This window comes from Lipotes vexillifer, unplaced genomic scaffold (assembly GCF_000442215.2).
Source record: "Lipotes vexillifer unplaced genomic scaffold, Lipotes_vexillifer_v1.1 scaffold569, whole genome shotgun sequence".
NCBI classification, from domain to species: domain Eukaryota; kingdom Metazoa; phylum Chordata; class Mammalia; order Artiodactyla; family Lipotidae; genus Lipotes; species Lipotes vexillifer.
In genome coordinates, this window is record NW_006795376.1 from 1898036 (window position 1) to 1926026 (window position 27991).

General features: G+C 40.6%; 1 protein-coding gene across 1 annotated transcript in view; it reads right to left on the minus strand.

Moving 5' to 3' along the window:
* Nucleotides 1-27991, minus strand: part of ARFGEF3 (ARFGEF family member 3) — a 182169-nt gene that overhangs the window by 71461 nt on the left and 82717 nt on the right. The window contains exons 6-12 of the mRNA XM_007467600.1: nt 26169-26291; nt 22837-22879; nt 20626-20704; nt 14346-14450; nt 13114-13447; nt 2444-2556; nt 780-1690 (exon numbers count right to left, since the gene is read on the minus strand). Of these exons, the coding sequence (XP_007467662.1) occupies nt 780-1690; nt 2444-2556; nt 13114-13447; nt 14346-14450; nt 20626-20704; nt 22837-22879; nt 26169-26291 (1708 nt within the window). The remainder of the gene's footprint in view (nt 1-779; nt 1691-2443; nt 2557-13113; nt 13448-14345; nt 14451-20625; nt 20705-22836; nt 22880-26168; nt 26292-27991) is intronic.

The following is a 27991-nucleotide window of genomic DNA, read 5'->3' on the forward strand; positions in this document are numbered from 1 at the left end:
CATAGAAAGGAAAAAGCTGGGTTCTCCCTTTATGAGTACCTTTCAAGAAAACAATCTTTAAATTAATTATTCCCTGTGTGAAATGCTGCTCCCCTGTATTCTTTATCTCCTTCCTCCACCAAAATCCTAGGTGACGATCTTCTGCCCTTCAATAAAACTAGTATAACTCTCTGGTATACTTTGGCCAAGATACCCACAGCACTCCTGTTTAAATTACGGTCTGGGTCACAATGTTGACATTTGACAGACAGGAAGGATCTGAGATTGGAGAATGTGATGTTGCCACAGTATACTGGAGTATTACACACACACCGTTTGCAGTTCAGGGGAACTCAGAATATATTGGGAGGACAGCCTGCATCTGCTCCAAGACCTCATTTGAAATAATTTACACGTCAATAAACCAAAAGTGCAGTGCTCTATGATTTTTAGACATCAGGGTGTAGAAGCATAGGAAGGATTCAGTGTTTTGAGAATGACAGATTGCCATTTTGTTTCAGTCAGTAGCAGCTTTCTAGAACGCAGTTACCACTTACCCTTCACTCCGCACCATACAAATTTATCAACCTCACAGTGTATTCCAGCCATCGACGGCTGTGCACTTCAAACAAACTACCACCAGTAAGTTAACATTCCTTTGCTCTCTTTAAACATAAGAAACCCAAAGATTCATTAAGATGCTCTGAGCACTTCAAACTTCATGCAGGCTGGTAACCGCCCCTTAAGCAAAATGTTCTGAATATTCTTGTTGACTATGTAGCAAAAAATGATTCACAAACCTGAGCAGAAGGTAGAGGCAAAGTTCTGGAGGGCCGAGTCCACCTCTTCCACACTGGGCAGGGCCAGGAGGCGCGGCAGGAGGCTCTCCAGGGACTGCACGAACAGCCGGGCGCTGTGCTGATCGGCTTCCTGGTTTTTCAGTAGTTTGAGAGACAGAGCTGCAGTCCGCAGGGACCTGTGGCCCAGGCAGTCCCGAGGGGTCTGCTCCCCATCAACTAGAGAACAGTTGTCCGACCCAATGTCCGACACGTCAGACCTCCCCGAGTCCTTTTCTGCTGCCATTGAGTACTGATCACAGGAATCAAACTCTGTCCTGGAGAGGTCTTGGTCGTCTACGCTGAAATTGCTCTCACTGTATCTGGATCCGTAGGACCTCATCCTGCAGTCAACGGACAGGAAGTTAGTTATATCGGGGTAGGCAACCATGTGGCTCCTTTGAACCACATCTGGCTGGTCCACGGCTTCCGGTTCTGACACTTTACTCAGAGTCTCCTTGCCCTCCTGGACGGCTGGCGACTTGAGGCCATTCTTGTGGTTTTCGGAGTGGTCCTCGGGTGTGGTCTGACCCAACTCTCCCTCCAAAGTGGTCTGACCTGTGTCCGTGGTAACGCTGATGCTGATGTCAGGGCTCCGCTCGTTCCCCGACTCCCAGGGCGTGTGTTCTGAAGACAGGACTCGCCGCTGCCAGCGGAAGTCAGCCTCATTGATCTCCATGGAGTCTCGGCTCGACTCGGTCCCGTCCTTCAGCTCCTCCAGACGCAGAAGCAGCAGCTGGACCTGACTTTCGCTCAAGCCCTTGCCCTGGCTGAGCTCTTCTAAGGCCCCAAGCAATGTGCAGACGCAGGACACGGCAGCATAGCAGGCTTCGATGCCACCCTTGATGCACGCCTCAGTCATGCCATCCATGATGCTGAAAGCGTTCAAAGGAGGAGACGGCATCAATACACGAAACATAGAAAAATGCTCCAAAATGAATAAGAATTGTTAGACTGGTGAACAGTCTAATATTCAAAACAGATACTGTAATTTACATGAAATCTGGGCGAAAAAATAAAATGAACAATAAGTGAAACAAACATGCTCAGGCTGGAAAGTGGCCCACCTTGAATCACACTCTCTCAGTTGGCTGGTTTATTTGAGTACAAATAAAGATTGTGGACGGGAATTTATAATCTTCACAAGGACAGGCACAAAATCATCTCACTTTTGTATTATGTTCAGTTTAACAAAGAGAAAACATTTATAATGGCTATAGGATAATATGGACCTTCCTCTATAAAAGAACTGTATTTCTGAAGAGATGCATGTGACTACAACTATTACAAATCAGATAATATTCCATTTCCTAGAGGGGCTATATGTAAAGGAATCATATAGCTACAGTATTGTAAATCAAAAAGTTTTTCCCTAAAATAACCCCAATGAAGAATTTTTGGACACTTCATCTGGTACACTTTTTTCTTGAAGTCAATGAAAATATGGAAAGTTATATGATTATAATAAATTGAGTTAAGACTTCTCCTATGGCCTGCAGGTACACTATTAGTCCCATTTCATATAATATAGATTCAAACAATTTCAGGGATTTGGAAACAACGTTTAGAATATTCAGAGAAGCAGTCTTCACCAATCAATACGGACCCAAAATGAGAATGTATCTTACAGTTTGAGAAGATCCAGATGAGACTTTCTTTTTGAAATTGATCTTTTTTTGGATTCAGGTTCAGTGGAGCTGGGTCCTGCCAAATCACAGAGACGCTGTGGGCTCCCAAGTAGCTTTAAGAATAAGGAAAAAAGAATAACAGAAAAGTGAATATCATAAAAAAGCAAAAGAACTGTGAGATCAAATAAACATGTACATTCTCTATTGCATGATACAGTCTAAGGAGAAACACAACTATTTGGAATTCAAATCTTAATAAATCTGACCTAGGTGTTCTTGACTTGGAATGCACATTGGGTTCCTGGCTCCCCAGTCCAGGACTGGCTTAGACAAAGAGTATCCCCTGAGGGATTGTTTCAAAATTTTTTATAGCACAGAACCAAAAAGCACCTGCGTCTATGTTCTTTAGTAAGACTGGCCTGTAATTTAACTTTCTGATCCTCTCCCTGTCTTATTTTGCTATCAAATTGGCTAGCTTCAAAAACTGGGTTGAGAAACCAGTTGCCTTTCTATTCCCTGGAAAAGAAAATGTATTATTAGAACTAAGCCATTCTTTGAATGTTGGTATAACTTGTTTCTAAAACTGTATGGGGCCACTAATTTTTTTTTCTTAATGGAAAGACTTTAACTACTGATTCAATTTCTTTAAAGATGATAGGACTACTTAGGTCCTCAATTTCTCCTTGAACCAATTTTTTAAAGGTTGTGTTATTTCCTAGGGATTTATCTATTTTATCTTTCAAATTTACTGGCCTAAAGGTGCCTATCTTCCTTAATTTCTTTAATATTTGCAACATCTATGGTTATATGCTTTTTTTTCCCCATTCTTATTTCTATTTATTTGTTTTTACCTATTCTAGAATTTTCAACTGTTTTTGCCAATTAAGGAGTTCTTCGATTTCCTTAGTCTTTTCAAAGTCCTGGTGTTTTTCACTTTATTAATTCACTATATTACATTTGCTTTTCATCACATCAGTACTTACTGTTTTTATGCTTATTTTTCCTCCTTTCTACTTTTTTGAATTTAATCTGCTCTTCTTTTCCAAACTACCTAAGTTGGAGAATTAGAACATTAACTTTAGGCTCTCTGTTTTTTGATGTAAGTCATCGAAACTATAAATATCCTTCTATGCACTGTTTTGGCTGTATCTCACAAGTCTTCATGTATAGAATTTTCATAATTTTTCAGTCAACACTAATTTTTACTTCCACATGGTAGGCGTCTGTACAGAAGACTTCAATTTGAGACTAAGAAAGATGAATTAAGTATATTGAAGCAGACATCCCACTGCTATGTCCATTATTTTCAAAGTGACTTATACTTGCAATAAAATGTATATCAAGTAGAAAAAGTTACATGTTTTTCTCTTTCCATATTTCTTTCTTCTGCCAGAAATTGGAAACTTCTGCTCTCTTGGAGGCACAAAGATGAAGCTTCCACTTTTTTCCTTTGACATCAGAAAAGGAGTGAGAATGCCAGAGGTCAAGGCAGTCTCTCTTTCTCTCCCCCTCTCTCCCTCTGCCTGCCTGCCATGCCGGCAGCCAACTGAAGTGGCTACGCCCCTGGGCCTCTAGCTGTCCCATCTCTTGTTAGAAGGACAAGTGCATTTCAGGGCCACAGGAGTGGGAAATCTCACTTTCTCTTGGGATCTCATTACATTCCCTAATCCAACTTTACCAATAATAAATTAGATGACATATTTTAATTCTCACATTGATCTTGTGTTTATTTTTCTGTTGCTTCAGAACCTGGAGCGAAAGGAGACTGAGCGGTTAGGCTTCTGGAGTACTCTCAACAAACACTTAGAGCCAGACATGTTTAACCTCATCTTCTTCCAGTGGAAATGAGGAATGTGGTGTTAGGGGGTAGGGTGTCACAGGTCTGATAAAGACTACGGCTTCCTTCTAAAGCCGAAACGTGGGAGAGAGAAAAGGAAGCAAGGTGTTTTTGTTTTTGTTTTTGTTTTAAGGTGTTCTTTTCGATGATGGAACGTTTTGCGGGGGAAAGTAGAAGCAAAAAAGAAAATGTACTTTGAAAAGCAAAATGTCCTGTATACCTTTGATTAATAGGCACAGAACACACATGGTGGAGTGACAAATTAGAGAGAGAACAGGGAAATAACACACGGGCGTTCAAACTCCAAAAGGGTAAACAAACATCCTGGGCGCCCAGTGGTTTTCTCTGTGTGCATAAGCCCTGCACATTTTGGTTTCTAGGTTACCAACCTTCCCAAGCTATTGGTATTACCACAGTAAGCGGAGGCAATGTTTCTGAGAACAACCTGGCCCACGTGAGTCTGCCATGCTCCGCGGGGCAGCACGGCCTGGATGTGATCCCCTGGTGTCAGTTCCAGCCTCGCCCTGCAAACTGACCTTGGGAAGCTAGCAAATCTATGAAAAGGGGAAACCACAACTAATTTCCTTGGCAGTACTAAAGAAGTTGTTATTGAAAGTACACTGAGAACTACACACCTTGTAGGCAAAGTACTTACTTAGCATTCAGCTAAGTAAGTGGCTCTACCGTGGGCAATAATCACTCCAGTGCCTGTCAACTCTGAGGGGGAAAGAAGGGATGCTGCTGCTTCAAAATACCCTCTTGGCAGATATTCTGTCTTCGGGTTTCTCCGTCATTCAGTTAATATGTACACTTATTCTCATTCAAGCACTGTAGTGTTAGGTACCAGGGGAACACACAAAAACAATGTATACAAAACTATATTTAGGGAGACAAGAAGCTTGTTCCACATTGTACTGTGAAGCAGTCAGTGTGATGAGACATATAATCAATTGCTAAATGGTGGGATGGGATTTACAGAAGGGTGAAATCAATGGCCTGAGGAAGCAGAGCCATAAAGAAAGAGGATTTTAACAGAGAGGCAGCTGTAATTAGAACATCTGGGTTTATGTTTTAGTCATACTGCTCACAAGGACTCTGGGCAAGTAAACCTCCCCTCATGTAGCCTCAGTTTGCCCATCTGGAAAATGGGCATAATATTATATCCCTAAAGGAGTTTGTAAATGAGCTAATATGAAGTGCCAGCAGTGTCTGCCTAGCTTATTGTGATCAACCACTTAACTGGGTGAAGTGGAAGTGTGGCCAATGGGCACAGAACAGGGGGAGCTAGAACAGAAGCCCGAAAATAGAAATTGAACAAAGCAGGGTCAGTTAGATGGAATGAGGGTCCATCCTGGGAAATGACGGGACATGAGAATGATGCCGCATCTGGAAACTGGGCAGAGTATTTCAAGCTTGATGGGAGAGGCAATAGGCACCATTAAAGAGTGGAAAATTAACAGTGGCGATTTACAAACGTAAGTCCAGGAAAATAAAAGGAAGAAAAAAGACAGGCAGGAGTCAAGGAAGCCAGGTTGAAGGGTGCATTGCTTCAGGCAGGAGGTGATGAGAACCAGCTGTTTTCAGCCTCTGTATGTTTTTCTCTTCCTCAGGGTAGCAATAAGTTTACCAGATATTTGTTTTTCACTTTAAAGACTCACAAAGTACTTATAGAAACTTTACTGTATTTTGAACTGGCAATCTCTGGAATACTGCCACTATGTACAGATAATAAAATGGCTAAGTTCAGAGTTAAATGATTTAGCTACTATAACCTAGCTGGTAAGTGGCAGAGAGAGGATTCGTACCTTGACTCAGACCCAGGTTCATTAAAGGGGTTGCTGAACCAGTGCTAGGAAAGGAGTCGCTAGAATCATCTGCATTGTAATATGAAAATCAAGTCCAGTGAGAAATGTGTGTAGGGACGACACAGATGGAGATCTGTACTCTTTTCTCTTTCTTTGACCCTGGGCAAATCATTTGACCCCTTGAAGTCTTAGTTTCTTTGTGGAAGGGAAAACTTTCTTTTTGGGGTAATGTACAAGCTGAGTATAAAATCATTTTGAAATCCAATTCTGGCAAAAGTGAATAAACATATACATCTGTGGGGGCCTCCAGAGTTTGGAGAAAAAGCTACAAAGATAAAGTACACCAGCAATGGTATACTGATGGCCTATAATCAAAGTCTACATTTTTGTCAGCACTTAAAAAATTTATAAGAATCTATACACTGATTGGTTCAAGATGGCACAGCAGAAGGACATGCTCTCACTCCCTCTTGTGACAACACTGGAATCACAACTAACTGCTGAACAATCATCAACAGGAAGACACTGGAACACACCGAAAATGATAACCCACATCCAAAGACAAAGGAGAAGCCACAGTGAGACGGCAGGAGGCGCGCAATCACAATAAAATCAAATCCCATTAATTGCTGGGTGAGTGACTCACAAACTGGAGAACAATTATACCACAGAACTCCACCCACTGGAGTGATTCTGAGCCCCACATAAGGCTACCGAAGCTGGGGGTCTGGCAATGGGAGGAGGAATTCCTAGAGAATCAGACTTCGGAGCCTAGTGAAATTTGACTGCAGGACTTCGACAGGACTGGGGGAAACAGAGACTCCACTCTTGGAGGGCACTCACAAAAGTAGGAGTGCGTATCAGGACCCAGGGGAAGGAGCAATGACCCCACAGGAGACTGAACCAGACCTACCTGCTAGTGTTGGAGGGTCTCCTGCAGAGGCAGGGGGTGGTTCTGTCCCACCGTGAGGACAAGGACACTGGCAGGAGAGGTTCTGGGAAGTACTCCTTGGTGTGAGCCCTCCCAGAATCCGCCATTAGCCCCACCAAAGGGCCCCGGTAGGCTCCAGTGCTGGGTCTTCTCAGGCCAAACAACCAACAGGGAGGGAACCCAGCCCCACCCATCAGCGGATTAAAGTTTTACTGAACTCTGCCTACCAGAGCAACAGCCAGCTGTACCCACCACCAGTACCTCCCATCAGGAAACTTGCACAAGCCTCTTAGATAGCCTCATCCACCAGAGGGCAGACAGCAGAAGCAAGAGGAACTACAATCCTGCAGCCTGTGGAACAAACACCACATTCATAAGAAGATAGACAAAATGAAAAGGCAGAGGGCTATGTACCAGATGAAGGAACAAGATAAAACCTCAGAAAAACAAGTAAATGACGTGGAGATAGGCAACCTTCCAGAAAAAGAATTCAGAATAATGATAGTGAAGATGATCCAGGATCTTGGAAAAAGAATGGAGGCAAATCAAGAAGATGTAAACATGCTTAACAAAGACCTAAAAGAATTAAAGAACAAACAAACAGAGATGAACAATAACTGAAATGAAAAATACACTAGAAGGAATCAATAGCAGAATAACTGAGGCAGAAGAACGGATAAGTGACCTGGAAGACAGAATGGTGGAATTCACTGCTGCGGAACACATTAAAGAGACAAGAATGAAAAGAAATGAAGACAGCCTAAGAGACCTCTGGGACAACATTAAAGGCAACAACATTCCCATTATAGGGGTCGAAGAAGGAGAAGAGAGAGAGAAAGGACCAGAGAAAATATTTGCAGAGATTATAGTCGAAAACTTCCCTAACATGGGAAAGGAAATAGCCACCCAATTCCAGGAAGCGCAGAGAGTCCCATACAGGATAAACTAAAGGAGAAACATGCCGAGACACATAGTAATCAAAATGGCAAAAATTAAAGACAAAGAAAAATTATTCAAAGCAGCAAGGGAAAAACAACTAATAACATACAAGGGAATTCCCATAAGGTTAACAGGTGATTTCTCAGCAGAAACTCTGCAAGCCAGAAGGGAGTGGCATGATATACTTAAAGTGATGAATGGGAACCAAGGTTACTCTACTCCGGAAGGATCTCATTCAAATTCAATGGAGAAATCCAAAGCTTTACAGACAAGCAAAAGCTAAGAGAATTCAGCATCACCGAACCAGCTCTACAACAACTGCTAAAGGAACTTCTCTAAGTGGGAAACACAAGAGAAGAAATGGATCTACAAAAACAAATCCAAAACAATACGAAAATGGTAATAGGAACATACATATGGATAATTACTGTAAACGTGAAAGGATTAAATGCTCCAACCAAAAGACTCAGGCTTGCTGAATGGATACAAAAACAAGACCCAGGGCTTCCCTGGTGGCGCAATGGTTGAGAGTCTGCCTGCCAATGCAGGGGACATGGGGTCATGCCCCAGTCCGGGAGGATGCCACATGCCACAGAACGGCTGGGCCCGTGGGCCATGGCCACTGGGCCTCCGCGTCCGGGGCCTGTGCTCCATAACGGGAGAGGGCACAATAGTGAGAGGCCCACATACCGCAAAAAAAAAAAAACAAGACCCATGTATATGCTGTCTACAAGAGACCCACTTCAGACCTAGGGACACATACAGACTGAAAGTGAGGGGATGGAAAAAGACAGTCCATGCAAATGGAAATCAAAAGAAAGCTTGAGTAGCAATACTCATATCAAATAAAAGAGACTTTAAAATAAAGAATGTTACAAGAGACAAGGAAAGACACTACATAATGATCAAGGTATCAATCCAAGAAGAATATATAACAATTATAAATATATATGCACCCAACATAGGAGCACCTCAACACATAAGGCAACTGCTAACAGCTATAAAAGAGGAAATCGACAGTAACACAATAATAGTGGGGGATTTTAACACCTCACTTACACTAATGGACAGATCTTCCAGACAGAAAATTAATAATGAAACAGAAGCTTTAAATGACCCAATAGACCAGATAGATTTAATTGATATTTATAGGACATTTCATCCAAAAACAGCAGATTAAACTTTCTTCTCAAGTGCGCACGGAACATTCTCCAGGATGGATCACATCTTGGGTCACAAATCAAGCCTCAGTAAATTTAAGAAAATTAAAATCATATCAAGCATCTTTTCTGAACACAACACTATGCTTTTTTCCACAGGGAAAAAAAAGTAAAAAACAAAAACACACAGAGGCTAAACAACACGTTACTAAATAACCAAGAGATCACTGAAGAAATCAAAGAGGAAACCAAAAAATACCTAGAGACAATTGATAATGAAAGCACGATGATCCAAAACCTATGGGATGCAGCATAAAGCAGTTCTAAGAGGGAAGTTTATAGCTATATAAGCCTACCTCAAGAAAAAAGAAAAATCTCAAATAAACAATCTAACGTACACCTAAAGGAACTAGAGAAAGAACAAACAAACCCAAAGTTAGGAGAATCAAAGAAATCATAAAGATCAGAGCAGAAATAAATGAAATAGAAACAAAGAAAACAATAGCAAAGATCAATAACACTAAAAGCTGGTTCTTTGAGAAGATAAACAAAATTTATAAACCATTAGCCAGACTCATCAAGAAAAAGAGGGAAAGGACTCAAATCAATAAAATGAGAAATGAAAATGGAGAAGTTACAGCAGACACCGCAGAAATACAAAGCATCCTAAGAGACTACCACAAGCAATAAAATGGAAAACCTGGAAGAAATGGACAAATTCTTAGAAAGGTATAACCTTCCAAGACTGAACCAGGAAGAAATAGAAAATATGAACAGACCAATCACAAGTATGAAATTGAAACTGTGATTAAAAATCTTCCAACAAACAAAAGTCCAGGACCAGATGGCTTCACAGGTGAATTCTATGAAACATTTAGAGAACAGCTAGCACCCATCCTTCTCAAACTCTTCCAAAAAATTTCGGAGGGAGGAACACCCCAAACTCATTCTGTGAGGCCACCATCACCCTGATACCAAAATCAGACAAAGATACTCCAAAAAAAGAAAATTACAGACCAATATTACTCATGAATATAGGTGTAAAAATCCTCAACAAAATACTAGCAAACAGAATCCAACAACACATTAAAAGGATCATACACCATGATCGGCGGGATTTATTCCAGGGATGCAAGGATTCTTCAATATATGCAGATCAATCAATGTGATACATCATATTAACAAACTGAAGAAGAAAAACCATATGATCATCTCAACAGATGCAGAAAAAGCTTTTGACAAAATTCAACACCCATTTATGATAAAAACTCTCCAGAAAGTGGGCATAGAGGGAACCCACCTCAACATAATAAAGGCCATATACAACAAATGCACAGCAAACATCATTCTCAATGGTGAAAAACTGAAAGTATTTCCTCTAAGATCAGGAACAAGACAAGGATGTCCACTCTCAACACTATTATTCAACATAGTTTTGGAAGTCCTACCCTCGGCAATCAGAGAAGAAAAAGAAATAAAAGGAACACAAATTGGAAAAGCAGAAGTAAAACTGCCACTGTTTGCAGATGACATGATACTATACATAGAGAATCCTAAGATGCCACTAGAAAACTACTAGAGCTAATCAATGAATTTGGTAAAGCTGTAGGATACAAAATTAATGCAGAGAAATCTCTTGCATTCCTATACACTAATGATGAAAAATCTGAAAGAGAAATTAGGGAAACACTCCCATTTACCATTGCAACAAAAAGAATAAAATACCTAGGAATAAACCTACCTAGGGAGACAAAAGACCTATATGCAGAAAACTATAAGACACTAATGGAAGAAATTAAAGATGATACAAACAGATGGAGAGATATACCATATTCTTGGATTGGAAGAATGAATACTGTGAAAATGACTATACTACCCAAAGCAATCTACAGATTCAGTGCAATCCCTATCAAATTACCAATGGCATTTTTTTTTACAGAACCAGAACAAAAAAATCTTAAAATTTGTATGGCGACACAAAAGACCCGAAATAGCCAAAGCAGTCTTGCGGGAAAAAAGCGAAGCTGGAGGAATCAGACTCCCTGACTTCAGACTATACTACAAAGCTACAGTAATCAAGGCAATATGGTACTGGCACAACAACAGAAATATAGATGAATGGAACAGGATACAAAGCCCAGAGGTAAACCCACACACCTATGGTCAACTAATCTATGACAAAGGAGGCAAGGATATACAATGGAGAAAAGATAGTCTCTTCAATAAGTGGTGCTGGGAAAACTGGACAGCTACATGTAAAAGACTGAAATTAGAACACTCCCTAACATCATACACAAAAATAAACTCAAAATGGATTAGAGGCCTAAATGTAAGACCAGACACTATAAAACTCTTAGAGGAAAACATAGGAAGAACACTCCGTTTTGTTTTTTGCGGTACGCGGGCCCCTCACCGCTGCAGCCCCCCCTGTCGCAGAGCACAGGCTCCAGACGCGCAGGCCCAGCAGGCACGGCTAACGGGGCCAGCCGCTCCATGGCATGTGGGATCCTCCCGGACCGGGGCACGAACCCGCATCCCCTGCATTGACAGGCAGGCTCCCAACCACTGCGCCACCAGGGAAGCCCGGAAGAACACTCTTTGACATAAATCACAGCAAGCTCTTTTTTGATCCACCTCCTAGAGTAATGGAAATAAAAGAAAAATAAACAAATGGGACCTAATGAAACTTAAAAGCTTTTGCCCAGCAAAGGAAACCATAAACAAGATGAAAAGACAACCCTCAGAATGGGAGAAAATATTTGTAAATGAATCAACGGACAAAGGATTAATTTCCAAAATATATAAACAGCTCATGCAGCTCAATATTAAAAAAACATACAACCCAATCCAAAAATGGGCAGAAGACCTAAATAGACATTTCTCCAAAGAAGATATACAGATTGCCAACAAACACATGAAAGAATGCTCAACATCACTAATTATTAGAGAAATGCAAATCAAAACTACAATGAGGTATTACCCCACACCAGTCAGAATGGGCATCATCAGAAAATCTACAAACAACAAATGCTGGAGAGGGTGCAGAGAAAAGGGAATCCTCTTGCACTGTTGGTGGGAATGTAAATTGATACAGCCACTATGGAGAACAGTATGGATGTTCCTTAAAAAACTAAAAATAGAACTACCATATGACCCAGCAATCCCACTACTGGGCATATACCCAGAGAAAACTGTAATTCAAAACAATACATGCACTCCAATGTTCATGCAGCACTATTTACAATAGCCAGGTCATGGAAGCAACCTCAATGCCCGTCAACAGACGAATGGACAAAGATGTGGTACATAGATATAATGGAATATTACTCAGCCATGAAAAGGGACGAAATTGGGTCATTTGTAGAGACATGGATGGAGCTAGAGACTGTCATACAGAGTGAAGTAAGTCAGAAAGAGAAAAACAAATATTGTACATTAACGTGTATATGTGGAAGCTAGAAAAATGGTACAGGTGAACCCGTTTGCAGGGCAGAGACTGAGACACAGCTGTAGAGAACAAACGTATGGACACCAAGGGGGGAAAGCGGCGGGGGTTGCGGGTGATGGTGTGATGAATTGGGCGATTGCGATTGACATGTATACACTGATGTGTACAAAATGGATAACTAATAAGTACCTGCTGTGTAAAAAAATAAATAAAATTCAAAAAACCCCCAAAAAAACCATATACATCTGCACAGAGAGTACCTGAGGGAGCAAAATGAAAGCTCAGCCTGGGGTCCAGTCAGATGCATGTAGTTAAAATTACCAAATGGCTTTGCTTCAGTGAGCACTTATCAACACCCCCTTAGCCCAACTCCCAACACATGCACACGCAGCCCCCAGTGCTAAAGATACTATTTGTTACTGGACACTGTACAGAAGCAATTAAGTTCCAGCAGGCGACTGACAAACATTTTCTAAGTACTTCCTTTGTGCACGACATGGTACTCAGCCCCTCTCGGTAGACCTGGTGGCATCCTTCACTACCTCCCTACCTCTTTCATTATTTTGATGGCTTCCACCCGGTGCTGGGGTGGGGGATAAAGCAGCACGCGGTGATAGAGCGACTGCAGCACAGGCTTCATGGAGTCCACTGACCCCACCAGCCGGACCAGCTCAGCTGCGATGTAATAGATGGTCCGAGCCACAGGCCCACTGAGGGCTGGTGCGGTGGAGGAGCAGCCTGACCCCCGGCCGTGGTCAGAAACCCCTGGAGACGCAGAGTCCGATTCGATGCTGGTACTCGTGTTGCTGCTATGAGCAGAGGTGATGGTTTTGTCATGAATCGGATTGCCCAGGATCACGATGAGAGCAGGGCAAAGATTTTTCCTGAGAAGAGAACGAGAAGAAAGAAAAGTTTCCCTACAAGCCGAATGATAAAATACGAATACTATCCTGAGGGTAAATACCAGGTGCCTTAAAAATGACAAGTAAGAGTTGGGCTCTTTACTGCTCCTTCTTCTGGCTACCTTCTGCCCCAGCGTTCCCTGACTCTCCATCACTCCTGGGGATATCAACAGAATACTCTGCCTCATAATTCAAGCTGGGGTTAACTACATAAAATATCAAGAGAAGCATGAGAAATCATCTTATGTGAGGAAAATGGACTCAAAATGCTAACTGACTTAGTTATGAAGTTTCATTTTACTATAAATAACAAAGTTATTTATACTCCTCATTTGAGAAGTTAATTTAAAATTCTGACACACATCATGTACATAGCATTCGACTTTCTCCCTGTCAATAAGCACAGGAACCCAGAGCAGCTAGCTGGCTGCCTGAGGGTCCTGTCACTTGCGTGAATCTCTGACTATGATTAAGAGACGAGTATTCAGGTTGAGATGGAGAAAGTACCAGGGTGAGGCTGAGAAGATGGTCCAATTTTGGCGAAGGTGAATCGCCTCGCCTGTGCAACTCTCTGGTGCCTTTATATGATTTAGAACATAGGCTCTCATGATCCTATGATGGAAACAAACTGCAAGAGGGCCTTGGGAGGCATAGTTTGTTACAATAATTATCGCTTTCTCTCCCCTTTCTCTCTGTAGCTTCGTCTGGTGCATATAAGCAAAGCCATCTCCTTACTTTCCCTCTAATACATTTACACATAGATGAAATGGCCAGTGAGGCATGGATGCCCTGGGAAGGGACCCGCAGACCCAGCGAGGGCAAGCGAGCGAGCCCCCCAGGTTGGGGTGGAGCAGGGGTCGGCGTCAGGATGAGCACTCACCAGATGAGGTCCGTGAAGCCTCTGTGCAGCCGCATGGAGGAGGAGGAACTGCTGAGCACGGACAGAACGCACTCCAGGTACAGAAGCTGCAGCTGCTGACTGTCACTGCAGAGGAACAGAACCAACATACAAATGCACACAAGGTAAAGGCGAAACTAAAGAGGTGACATGTGGAAAACACTTGGGAAAATGTTAGGTATCACAGGGTGTTAATTTTGGGGTAGGGGGCATTGGTAGTGTTATGGGTTGACTTGTACCCCCCACCACCACCTTTCATATGCTGAGGTCCTAACCCCTGGCACCTCAGAAATGGTCTTACTTGGAGTTGGGACCTTACATAGGTAACCAAGTTAAAGTGAAGTTATTAGGGTAGATCCTAATCCAATACGACTGGTGTCCTTATAAAACAGGGAAATTAGGACACAGAGATACATATGGAAGGAAGACAATGTGAAGAGACATGCGGAGAAGACAGTCGTCTACAAGCCAAAGAGCGAGGCCTCCCAGCCCTGAGAAGGAACCAACTCTGCTGACATCATGATCTCCAATCTCCAGCCTCCAGAAGCACAAGACAATACATTTCTGTTGTTAAAGCCACTTGGTTTGTGGTACTTTGTTATGGGGGCCCCAACAAACTAATACAGTTAGGATGATTTTTCTGTAATAAACTTTACTTTTTAGAACAGTTTTAGATTTATAGAAAAACTGAATATGGTATGGAAAGTGACCATATTTTACCCACCCCTGCAAGTGGTTTATCCTGGTAAAGGTGTTATTAACATCTTACCATTAATGAACAAATTAACAGCTACCATTAATGAACAAATATTGATATATTGCCTAAAGTCCACAGTTTATTCCAGAAATATTAATTTTTAATATGTTTAATTGTCTAAATATGTTTCAGATGTCTTATTGTACCATGATACCTTTTAGATGATTAATGCTTTACTAACTTGCATTTGGCTTTTCTTCTTTATTTTTTTGAAAGCAGCATGGTTTTTCAACAGATGAATTATTTTTTCTCATAATTATTACTATGGGGTTCCTCAATAGAACCAGATTTAAAAAAACAGGTAAGTTTATGGGACGCACATTTTTATATCTGGATTAAGTTTTCTGCCAGAAAGTATTAAAATCAAGGTGGGTGGTCTTTCTGACCAATCACCTGACTCATAATTAAGAAAAATAATTATTAAATGCCCTTACTGAAAAATGTCTATCTTTCAAACTGTCAGTCGAACATCACAAAACTAAAATAACTATAAACAATAAAGAGTGTCAGTTTCTGAAATCACTGGAAATAAATCCAGAGAAAAGCCACAAGCAGTCAAGTTCCCTATGAGTACATATCAGCAAAGCGTGCTGCAGCAATATGGCAACCCCAAGGCATCAGACTTGGTGACAGAAAGAGCTCATTGCCAAGGAAACTGGCCTGGGAGTCTCCTTGGAGACTGAATGCGGCAGCTTCTCTGTGGGCTGCTGCAGTCTGGAAAAATGAGTACTCGTGGCCTGGCACGCGTCATGCCATTAGAGGAGCACCTTCCGTGCATGCCCCTCACTAGATACACATATGTGTGTGCACAGTGTGTACATTTCATATTTGTCTGACTATAGACAGACTAATCTGTGAGATGCACAGGGCAGAAAGGAGCCTAGAAACTAGCCAACTCTTTCAGCAGACACTAGGGAACATCTGCCTACTTAGGAGGGCTGTGAGTCACTTTGTCTGGCCTGTTGTTTGAACAGGTTGAGCATCTACTGGTCTCACTCTCTGCTCGTCTGTGGATTTCCTCCCAGGCCCATGATCCACAGAGAACAACTCTCGTGGGTAGACCAGTGGTCCATGAAGGAGAAGCGGTGCAGCCCTGGCAGGGTTACTGTGACAGCAACCTGGCAGCACATCCTCAATTTCTGGAGTTCTTAAAATGTTGTTTCACTTTGTACTATTTTGATTTTGCCTCCCTTAGAAACAGATTCAAATTTAGTTAGAAAAAGGAGAGAGGGAGTTGCATAAGGAATTAGAATGGAATTAGAATACACAATATGAAGGCTCAGCCTCGCCTCATTGATTCCAAGATGCCTCAGTATAGATTCCTCTCCGACATTCTGTACTGAGAAGAGAGAGAAGTGGGGAGAGGGTGGTGGGAAACCAACGGGCAGAGAATGAAAAAATATCTTTCTAATCCCAAGTATCCTTCCAAAAATTCTTGGATTTAAACAGCATCATGTAACTCAACTTGCCTAATATAGAGCTCTATTAATACCGCATCTCCGAGGCATGTGAGTTAACCTGTGTGCCTGAATGCATTTTCTGATTTCTCCTGAGAGACTGAACATATCATGAGTACATACCCCTACAAGAGCTAAAGACCTGTGAGGTATATCGGCATTGATTTTGGGAATGGATGTTGGGTGGGAAGTAATGACCGTGGTGTGATTTCAGAGGAAGAGAACCTACTTAGAAGGTAGGAGAGGTGTCAAGTTTAGCCAATGGAAATAAAAGGAGTTAAAATCAGAAGAAACTATATAGATGTGAAAATTTAAGGAGAATTAATAGAACCATCAGAGTGAGAGCAGCCAAAGGCATGGTATTATCTGACCAGGGGGTGTTAAACGTCTCCCAGTGAAGCTGCACTAAGCCTGCTGCACCCCAGCTTCTGCAGTAATACAACCCCCATCTTAGGGCAATGGAACCATGATGGGAAAGGCCATAACCAAATAAGAAGAGTCTCCAGAGGCAGAATTATGATAAGGAAATTGCTTTGAAAAAACAACCAAGACTATGAGAATCCTGTAAAAATCATTAAGCTCTATAACAATATGCCTAAAGCCATCTTTGATCCAATGTCCAATGAGAAATCCTAGAAAACCATATGCATGTCACGTGAGTTATTTTTTTTCCATTTAAAGCCTATCCCTGAATCATATGGTTTAGAAACGTTTTCATTTTTTCAGTGACTGATAGAAATGTATGACCTTTAGTTTCTAATACACATATGTGAGCATTTGTAATGTACGTTTGTGCATTGTATTTTCCCAACAACCTTCAGTCAAATTTCTAATGTAAGAAACTCAGTGCTCCTAAATGCATCACCAACTAGAATTAGCACTGATAATTCTGAAAGCAAACAAGCTATTTTAGAGCTAATATTTATCAAATATTTATTATGTGCTGTGCAGTAAAAAAAAAAAAAAAAAAAAAAAAAAAAAAAAAAAAAACTCCACTTATAACAGTACTTCCTAGAAGATATCGATGAGTGTCTTTAATAATAATTATACAGTAAGCGTAACTTTGGACTGTTTAAGGTAAGCCAAGTTATATGGTTGCCCTACAGGTAGGGGTCCCTGTAGGTGACATTAGAGCCATCCAGGTTTTAAAGAACCATGAACTGAACGAACCCCAGATGCCAGGCAGGTCCTTACTAGACTTTGCTAAAGGCTCTTTCTGGACCAATGAACAATGGTATCATTTACAGACCTGCAGACTTGTTCTAACTTCTCCTGATGGCTATTTTTAAATTATTAATGGCATAATTACCATGAACTATTATTAGCACTTTTGTAGCACTTAAACATTTTAGATTTTTCCCTTAGCAAACTACTCAGAAAAAAAGAGTTTAATTTATTAGTTTTCCCTTGTCAGCACAGTAATGAACATAGCCTTTAAGTTTTTCAAAATTTTGGTGGTCTTTGTTTTATTCCCCGACAAGGCTAAGACCTGAAGGGGTGGGCCAAGAAGAAGAATCTTTGACAGCTGGCAATAGCCATCTTGCTAGTTGCTACCAGCCAGCTGTGTGTTCCCCTGGGGAACAGAAACAACTGCACAGAATGTTAACATCAGATGAGGACTCTCCACAATGATGATGTAACAAGGTGAAAGCCAATCGACAATCACATCTGAACAGAAATTTTTTTAAAAGTCTGTACAATTACAAAAATGACCAAATATTATCCTCCCCTGTAAGTGACTCCTGCTGCTTCTCCAGTGACAACTCTGGCTCCCATCTGGCCCTCTTGTCAGCTAGATGAAAACTAGGATGCTCAATGCTAGAATTGCCCCTTGCTTTCTGACAGTACCCAGTCCTTGAACAGAACCCCCAATTCCTTTAATCCGCACCAAATTACCTAACTCAGGTTCAAATCCTATAACAATTCCTAACACCCACCCTTTTACTGGATGTCCTATCATTCGCATAGTGTACAGGCTCCCCTACTGCAGCAAGTTAATAACCCTAATTCTGTCAACCTCAGATGTTCCTGGTGATCTTGGGTTGGTGGGCACTGACAGTCTTTTAGGTTAATTTTCTCATTCAATCCTTACAAAAACCCTAACATATTTTATATTACTAATATTATATATATTACTAGATTATAATGATTATAATGCAAATTAAAAATATTTTGAATAATCCTTAAGCATATCAATATTAAAATTATATTGTGAATGTAATTAACATTATGTTATTTTATTATAAATATTATTATAACATAATAAAATAATACAACGTGCTAATAATAATTAATTATAGGATCAATAAGCTTAGGGTGGTTGAGCTCTTTGCCCAAAGTCAAGAGCTAGTAAGGGGCCTAACAGGGGTTTTATCCCAGGTAATCCAACAAAGATAATGCAGTTGAGCCAATAGTGATTAAGCTATGATTGTCTCTCAGGAGAAGACAAGCCAATGAGAAACATATTCCAGCTCTGATCTAACAGCTGGCTCTGCCAAGATGGACAGGAACTGGGCAGGGGTGGTGAGAAATTAGCACTGGAAGAGATCTAAACCCCGGGCATGGACGGGTAGAGTGAATATATAACCTATCCCAGCCTGGACACTGTTGAGAGTAAAGGAGGGTGATTGTAATCATACACAACGGGCATAGCCTGGGACTGCCCCAAAGAAATCAGGTAGCACGGGGTCCCTATAGATGGGGTCACCGTGGCTGGGGTTAGAGCCTGCAGGTTAGGATGCTCATCTGAATCCCAGCCCTACTGCTCCAACTCTCCATGGTCAGGAAGACGGGACCTGAGTGGGGCATGGGACCAGCCAGGTACATTCCATGTACATTCCCCCCGAGGGAAAAATAATGCTCATACCTGCAGCCTGCCTAGGGTCCTGGGGTGGGAGAAACTTGAAGGTGGGGTGTGGAGGAAGTTAAGTGCTATTTCGTTTTGCTTTGTACTACCTATGTATTAAATAAATCTCTTCATTTTTTAAGTGCCTGATATGAATTGAGCTTAATTTGGTCAAAATATGCAGGTGACCTGGAGGAATGACAGATAAATTGAAGTAGAGACTTGGGCAACAACTTTTAAGAGTAGTCTTAAGCCTAGCTTAAAAATGATCCTGAGTTTAGGAAGAAACAAAAACAACAACAACAACAAATTTCTGCAGTGTTTCCAGCAAAGTGAGAGAGCTCATTCATGGCTGGAACTGGACTGTTTCTCGTAGCTCATTACTATATATAAAATTCTACAAGCAAAAGTTTTCTGAATTATCAATTACTCTAGTGACCAGTAAACAATAGTTTAATGTGTCTTTCCCAACTCAAAGGGCACTTCAGAATCCTACCATGTTGTAGAATGTTGCAGTTAATTATAATATGTAGCTGGTAGAGACTTTCATCTCACCTTGGCAAGTCTGGCCTTTTTATGATTTGGCTTTACTACAGATGCAGAAGTTATCAACTTACTGCATGGAGAGTTGGAGCAGTGGACGTCACAAATGAACTAATATCACTGATTAAACTGTCATGCAAATAAATGAAAAGTATATAAAAATCAGAATAACACATTCTTTTTAAAGATAGGTGTGTGAGCTCACAGGCTCGGGAGATGTTAGAAAAAATAGAAAAGATCACACAGCCCAACCTGGCCATTTAGCAGAGGAGGAAGGTGCAATAGCTGGATGAGAAGGCTCATTTGGAGCCACAGACCTGGGACATGCCAGGTTAGGACTAGCCCTCATATCAACTAGCTCTTAGCCAACATTTTTTCCACTCACCTGCATGCTCAAGGGATTAACTCTTCTGCAAGGTATTGTTTTCCCTTTTTCTCATCAGAAAATTACATCCTTCAGTAACCGTATTTGGTCATGTGGGCTTGCCCAAGATCACTGAACACATGTCTCAGGAAAGACAGTGAACTGCTCAGTGAATACCAATGGGGTGGTGGGAACCACTGTCCCTATGCTCTGCAACTTTAAGTGACGCTGCAGGCAAAAGTTCCTTCAGAAATAGTCCGTTAATGAATCAGAGCACCAGTGTTGAAGGCACTTACTTGATGGCAGCTTGGAGCTTCTCACACAGAACAGTGAGCACAGAGACAAGGTCATCACAGAGGGACTCTACTGTTGACCCTTCAAACAGAGGAGGTGACAGGCATTAGACATCGGCAGGGGGCACTACAGGCTTCCTCAACAGTCCTTCCCATCTTCTGCTTTTGATACTTTCAGGACTGGAAAGATGATTTTCAGATGCTGAGCCTTCCTCAGGTCACCAAAAGGGTCACAGAAAAGAATTAAAGGACTGATTATCCCATCAGTCCTTTCCAAAGTAAAACACTCAAGATAGTCCAGGAAGGAAATAATAGACTATTTATTATAAGTAAAATTCACTCACACTTAACAAAAAAGATTTGGTTAATTTAAGGAACAACACGATCAATAACAATTGTATCAATATTTATGCCAGCAGACTACACATGTATCCCTTATTCTGACCCCTTGAACTTCTGGGTCTCCTGCGCAGACTTAAGCTGTATCCCAGAGAGATAAAATATGGTGGCATGGAAGAAAGATGGGCTTTTCATACTAGGAAACTAGGGAAAGGAGGCAAAATAAGTTAGTCACCATCTTCACCTATTTTAGCTCTTTGTCCAGCATCCTCAGGGTACATGGCCTTCACTGTTAAAGGAGCAACAGCCACGGTCAGAAAAAATTTTCCTTTCAAACATGTTTGTGTCCAGAATCTAGCAACAAAACTCCTACAGAAGCACTGAAGTGTATTGGAAAAAGGCTGAAATTTGGAATCTGTTCAAGTACTGGTCCACAGTTTGCTGACTGTGTGAGCTCGGGTAAGCTTCAGTTTAGCCTTCGGCAAGATGCGATAAATAATAATGAAGTCCCAGCTCTGTTGGGCCAAGTGAAGTAACAAGTGGAAGCATTTGCTTTTTTTTTTTTTTTTTAAATAAAAACCTGTGGAGAGCTATACAAATGTGCCCAAGTGTTTGATGGATGCATATAATGAATGAATGAATGAATGAATGAATGACCAGGAGGTCAGAGAAGATGGAGAAAAAATGGCAGGAGTGTAAGAAGGAAAATAAAAATAAAATTGGAGGAGGGCAAGGGAATAATAAATGGCTGATCCTCAGAATTTAATATTTTTAATGCAGGAACAAATTGAGAAATGATAAAGTAACAATGATAAAAGATAGTTTAAATAAAACCCATAAGTAGTCTTGAAACTCAATTTTAGGTAAATTTCAAATGAGTCCATCAATTTTTTTACTGATATAGATTTTAAAGATGCATCCTTAACCAAGAGGACTTTGACCTCTTTTTTTAGTTTATAAAATCATCCTACGTTAAAGGAAGACATTATGGGAACTGCAATAGCCAAAAGAGGAAGAGACTGGTGGAAAATCTTGGAGCACACCACTGAGAGCTTCAAAAGGTGAAAGGATGCTGCAGCCCAAGAATGCAGGAGGATGCGACTAAAACAACATGCTCATGTGACGCTTTAGAAAATGACTTAAAGCGGTCATTTTTCTTTCATTTATTCTTTTTCTAACTGTGGCTGTTTAGCTACTTCTTTCTCTCTGTTTCATTCCCTTTTTCATCTTCTCTCTACCCCGCCCCCCTTTCCCCATTATTAACTGGCAAAAATATCAAAGAAAAGCAGATTTTTTTCAACATTTTAAAAATTACTGTTTAAAAATATTTCAGTATTTCAATCAGATAATTTGAATTTTTCATATCTCTTTCAGAAAACAATACCATCAAACATTTTTAAGAAGTCAAAGTGCTTGTCTGTTGTACGTGGAACTTTATTTTTTCCTGTCCTGTGGGTCAGAATGAAAGTTCCTTACCTTGATTTCATCTGCTACTGAAACTGGGCTGTCTGTCTGTCCTTCCCTGTGAGGTGACTCATTTTTCATATCAAAAACTCGGTGTTTCACAAATACCCTTCAGGTGAAATAATGAACCTGACTTCATGAAGAGTGATGTAACTACAAAAGCTAGCTTCCAGCAGGAAGGTGTGTGAAGAGTTAATTTCCTTGACACAGCTGGAGCAGGGACAAGTATGGTTGGCAGAGGGTGTAGGAAAAGAAGGAAACAACAGCTGACTAAAGCTAAGCAGAGCCTCCAAGGAGAATGGGGAACTAACCCAACAGCTTTTACTCAGCGTTACATCCCCACCCCAAGCACACAGTAGGTGTTTTTACAATGGCTTTTTAAACTGAATGCACAGAAATCAAATCCAATACCTTGACTCCTGAATTCCTGCGGTACATCCGGGTTTTCGATTATCTAGTAAGGGAGACACACACAGGACAATTAGGAGATTCAGGCAAGAAAAATCCCGACTGTTAAACGACGGAAAGTTCTAGGAAACAAAGTGTCATCTGAGTGCTCTGGGCTCTGCTAACTTACCTAAGCGCACCCTCCAGCTCTTGATAGCATTTCATTACTCATGGTACTTATGAAAAGGCTGTGATGTCTGAACTGAGTTATCAGTTCCAAAAATAATTCATTCAAGAGTCCACAACCCCCTGGAAGTTTAAGGCCCACCATGCACTTGATCATTCCAGGATGCTGCAGGGCTATGACCTGAGGCAATACCTGCCTAAACAGGTGCGTTCCCTTTGCACAACAATTTGCCCCAAGGTCACAGACTGCACTCTGACCAGCACCTAATGAATACAGATTCTTAATTGTAAGAAGAATCAGGTTCCTGGACTTCAACATCCAAGTCCAAGATGACTGCGGGTCAGAAGCACCAGATGCCTAATTGATGGGGGAGTGTATTAACTTCTGACTGTCTGACCAGACCGACCCTCTAGGCCATCTCTAGGTAGATCTAGAACTATCAGGGTAGAGACAGAACCTGGAGGGAAGGGAGAATAGGAAGGAAAAGACATTTACTGGTAGTAAGATTATTTCCCGTGATAGGTCTAATTCAGTGACTACTGAGCTGAGAGCAGGAAGGCAACCCTTCAGTCTCCCCACCTCTTAGCATTGGGAGATAAACAGAAGGCATTTTCATGCCAATTAACTACCAGATATAAATCATAGCATAGCACTGATCATTTTTAAACTTGTTACAGGCATGTATTTCTATTCTTCTCTGTTCATAAATTTGCAAGCTCAGCAACTTCTACAGTGTTTTGGGAAATGCTACGTTAGTGCCTACAGCTCAGCACATGGATAAATATTAAGTTCAGAACAACATTTTCTGGAGGAAACCCGTCTGAATCATTTTTATGGATAGGAGAACCACTACCACCTACCCTCCCAAATATTTACACGTGGCATTTTTTTCTTTTTAAAATGAGTAACAACAATTTGACAATGGCTTTTGTCATCAAAATAATTCAAAAATAAAGCTCGATAATAACTCAGGGTTTCTGAGGCTACAAAATCAAACTGAATAATCTGCCCTGGGAGTAGGGGTTGGGAGGGGCTAGACATTAAGTTGAAGATACATTTCATGCTAAGCTTTTGGCATTCTAGATTTATTTTCTTTCCACTGTATTTAAGTCTTTCTAATTCTGAGATGACCCATGATGTCTTTCCAGTGATGGGTCATGCTAAGCACTATACACATCTTCTGCAAGTAATGCCAAGTGTCCCATGGGAGAACATGCAGCCTACTTAGAGTGAGCCTCATCATTCCTAGGGACCACTCCCCTTTAGTAGCTTTTTTTTTTTAAAACACATAACCACTCTTAGGTGGCAAAACTTATGTCTCCCTCTACTAAACATTTTAAGTGCTTCAAATATTAGCATCCGGAGAATCATGTTTTTCTGGGACACAAAAACATCTCCAGGGATCTAATGAGTAATAGAAAGGAAATTAACAGGAAACACTAATTTTCTATCTCGTTTGGGATCTTGCCTCCGGATGGGGTGAGGACAGATGGTCAGTGATGAGGGGCACCAGAAGGTTGATCAGCCACACAGTACCTAGGACAGAGGCAGACAACCCTCTAGTTTTATCCAGACCTCTACAACTATACCTGTCACCATTGTTACAGAAGAGCAAGATAAGCTAGAAAGCTCAGTCGTTTTACTTAAAACCCCAAATTCTCCTACTTAAAAATTTAACGAAATAAACTGTCATGATTGCAATCTCTTTGAAACTACAAAGCTTCATTTAAATGCTTCATCTTAAAACCTTAGTGTTATAGTATTTCCCATCATGTTGCCATTTAGCAAGGATGGAACATGGTAATATACCAGTATCAGGACTCTCAACATCTTAGCTTTGTTTCCATTAAGAAACTTTTTTCTCTTAATGCTTTCTGCTTATAGATTTGAATTTCTTTTAAACTAATATATCTATACCATCATATGCAAAACCTTAGTATAAATGAAATAGTTTTTAACAAAGAGGAAGCTAATATAATAAAAATATCTCAAGTTTAAACAATTTTTAATAAAAACTTGGGCTTTAGATATAGCAAACAGAAAAGAAAATCAGTATTTGTTTTTTCAGATTAGTGGATTTAAAAAAAAACAAAAAACAAAACAACACTGGCTGTCAGACTGCATATTAATAACCTGGACTGGGAGTCAGTAAGGAGACTAGGGCTTTTGTTCTGGCTCTTTCACTGATATGCTCATTAATTTTAGATTTCAATTTCATCTCTCTGGGCTTCATCTTCCCCAGCTGTTTTTCTGAGGAATAAAAGAATTTGACCAGATAATCTCTAAGGTTTCACTCAACACCATGATTTTCTAAAAATCAGAAAATAATTGAAATTAAAAATTAGAAATGAACTCTTCATTTCTGTAAAATTAATTTCTGAGATATTTTGAATTGCCATTGAGATTTCCTGTTCTAAAAAATAACTCATAAAGTGTTCATTTCGGAATACTTCTTGCAGATTTTAAAAGAAGTTTAATCTGAATTATTAGAGGCATTTTTTTTTAAAAAACACCAATTTTGAAGAGGAATCATCTCCTCAATTAACATTCCCAGGAGATAACACACACAAGAAGCTGATTACATTTACATTTTTCCCAGGAATGCTCATGTTAGACAAACTGCTGAAGTTTAGAGCAAAAAGCTCAAGTGGGCTTTGATGACAGAGAGAAGACAAATTCAGCTTTTCCCTGATGGCACCAGTAGGTGAAGGAACCCTCCTGCCCCAGCCTTTTATTTCATAAACAGAAACATATACACCAAGCCTCAAAGCATGTAATTAATTAACTGCTAGTAATTTTTCTTAATTCTGAATTTACTTCTGTTTGTTAATACATCAAAATATTTTTAATAAAATTGTTCAATCAGAGATGTTTAACACATGATTTTAAAAGAAAAGTGAATGTTAAATTAATGACTAAAAACATGACCGAAACCATAAGGAAAAATAACTCTCCAAGCTTTGGAGTGAAACAGGCAAAGACACATTTAAAGAGTTTAATTTATATAAACAAATGTTCTTCTGAACCAAGCCAGCCCTTCCTAATGTTTCAGTAGGAAACAGCCCTGGCAGGGGGAGGGGAAAGCATATAGGACGTGGGACACTTAGCATGCGGTTACACAGAGACACTGGCAAGACCGGGATGAAAGTGTGGGTACCAAGAGGCTCACCGTATTCTCCTGCCTTTGTCGTAACTGTAAAGTCAAGTCACTCAGCATTTGACTGAGAGTTGCCCGCACAGCAGTGTTTATACTACGCTGGTGACAGCTACATATGTATGTTTCAATGCACACCTGGTAAAGAAATAAGACAGCAACATACACTATCTGTAGATATCAGTTCATTACCAACATGCTTTGGAATTAATTGGAGAGGATGTTAAATCTCTCTTAAATAGAAAGTCAGCCTGATTTAAGACTAGTTGTCAATGAGTACTACTAAATATGTATTTTAAATCCCTGGGAATGTTTTTAATCATATAGGAAAAGTAATCTTTCCCTAAAGATTATCACTCTTAGAAGCTTATTATTCTGAGCATCACAGAAGAATGCAAATTAGTGATTTTTAGATATGCCAAATAATTCTACCTAGAACGAACTCAGGTGGCTAGAAATTAATCAGGAAAAGTTCTCTCCATGGCAAAACAGGAACAGAATTTAACTCCTGAGTTATGAAGTGTGGGGAAAGGGTTAATGAAACCCTTTCTCCTCTATAAACAAGTTTGACCTTGGATTAAGTCTCCAGCTGCGTTCTTCTGGAAACCTGATAAAAGTGGGACAGTTAGCTGTGTTACTTTAGGGTAAAAATGTCCCCCGATTACTAAGCTGCATCTGAATTCGGAGAACTGTGAACGAACTATAAAAACCTGGTGAGAAGTTTCCCTGGGTGACTGTTTTCATTGTTCACACCCTCTGGGACCTCTGCCAGCTGAGCTCATGCAGTTGTTACAGATTACTGGTTCCTACATAGTTGAAACCTGGGGATGCTAAGCCAAGGTGACTCTGTACCCACAAAGGTGGCTCTCATCTTTTTGCTCCTAAGCTGACATTTGAGAGCCAGCAACTAGCCTCTGGACTGCAGCAAGGACTCCTGTGAAAGATAAATGCCTGCTGTTAACCTACTTCTGTTTCCTGTCCTATATCCTGCTAAGTGAACATAATGCCAGTTGTGGTCTAGTTGGGTCTTGTGAGTCTGAATGTCTAGCTGAACATGAGAAGACTCCCTGATGGCTGCTGCATGGAGAAGTCCCAATTTGGGGGAAAAAAAAGAAAATCTCTCATTTGATGGTGATGTTGATGTTAAACGGCATGACTTCAGATTTTATTGCCTCTAATTCTTTTGGAAGCTATAGGAATGGGCATTGACAATAAATGCATGCTTTGAATTTGCCCACTTTTTCCTCTCCATAAGATATGTTATCCTTTCCATTTTCCAAGCATATTTAGTCCCACAAAAAGAACAAAAGGGGGATTTAATGTACCTAAATTATTTTTCTAGGAGTAACTCCAAGACTATCTACAATGAAAATACAGGGTTCTTCACCCAAATGGCAAATTTAATTTGATGATTGATAACTGAAACAAGAGAGAAACTAAATGTTAACCTTTGTTGCTACTACTGCTTAAGCTAGACCTTTCTGCCGGGCCTCATTATAATAACCTTCTTGGTAAAATTAACTAGGTAAAAGTAAATATTTTCTAACAGTTGAATTTATCTCCTATTGAATGCTTAATATTCCAAACGAGCATTGAAAACTCAACAGTGTATTTGGAAGTTGGCTTAGATTAATTCATTTTAAGTTAAAAAATAAGAGCAAGTTCCAAAATATTTGTTTTTCAAACTACCATTTAGGGTGTATCAGTTTTTTTTTTTTTTTTTTTTTTTTTCCTTGCGTTATGCGGGCCTCTCACTGTTGTGGCCTCTCCCATTTGCGGAGCACAGGCTCCGGACGCGCAGGCCCAGCGGCCATGGCCCACGGGCCCAGCCGCTCCGC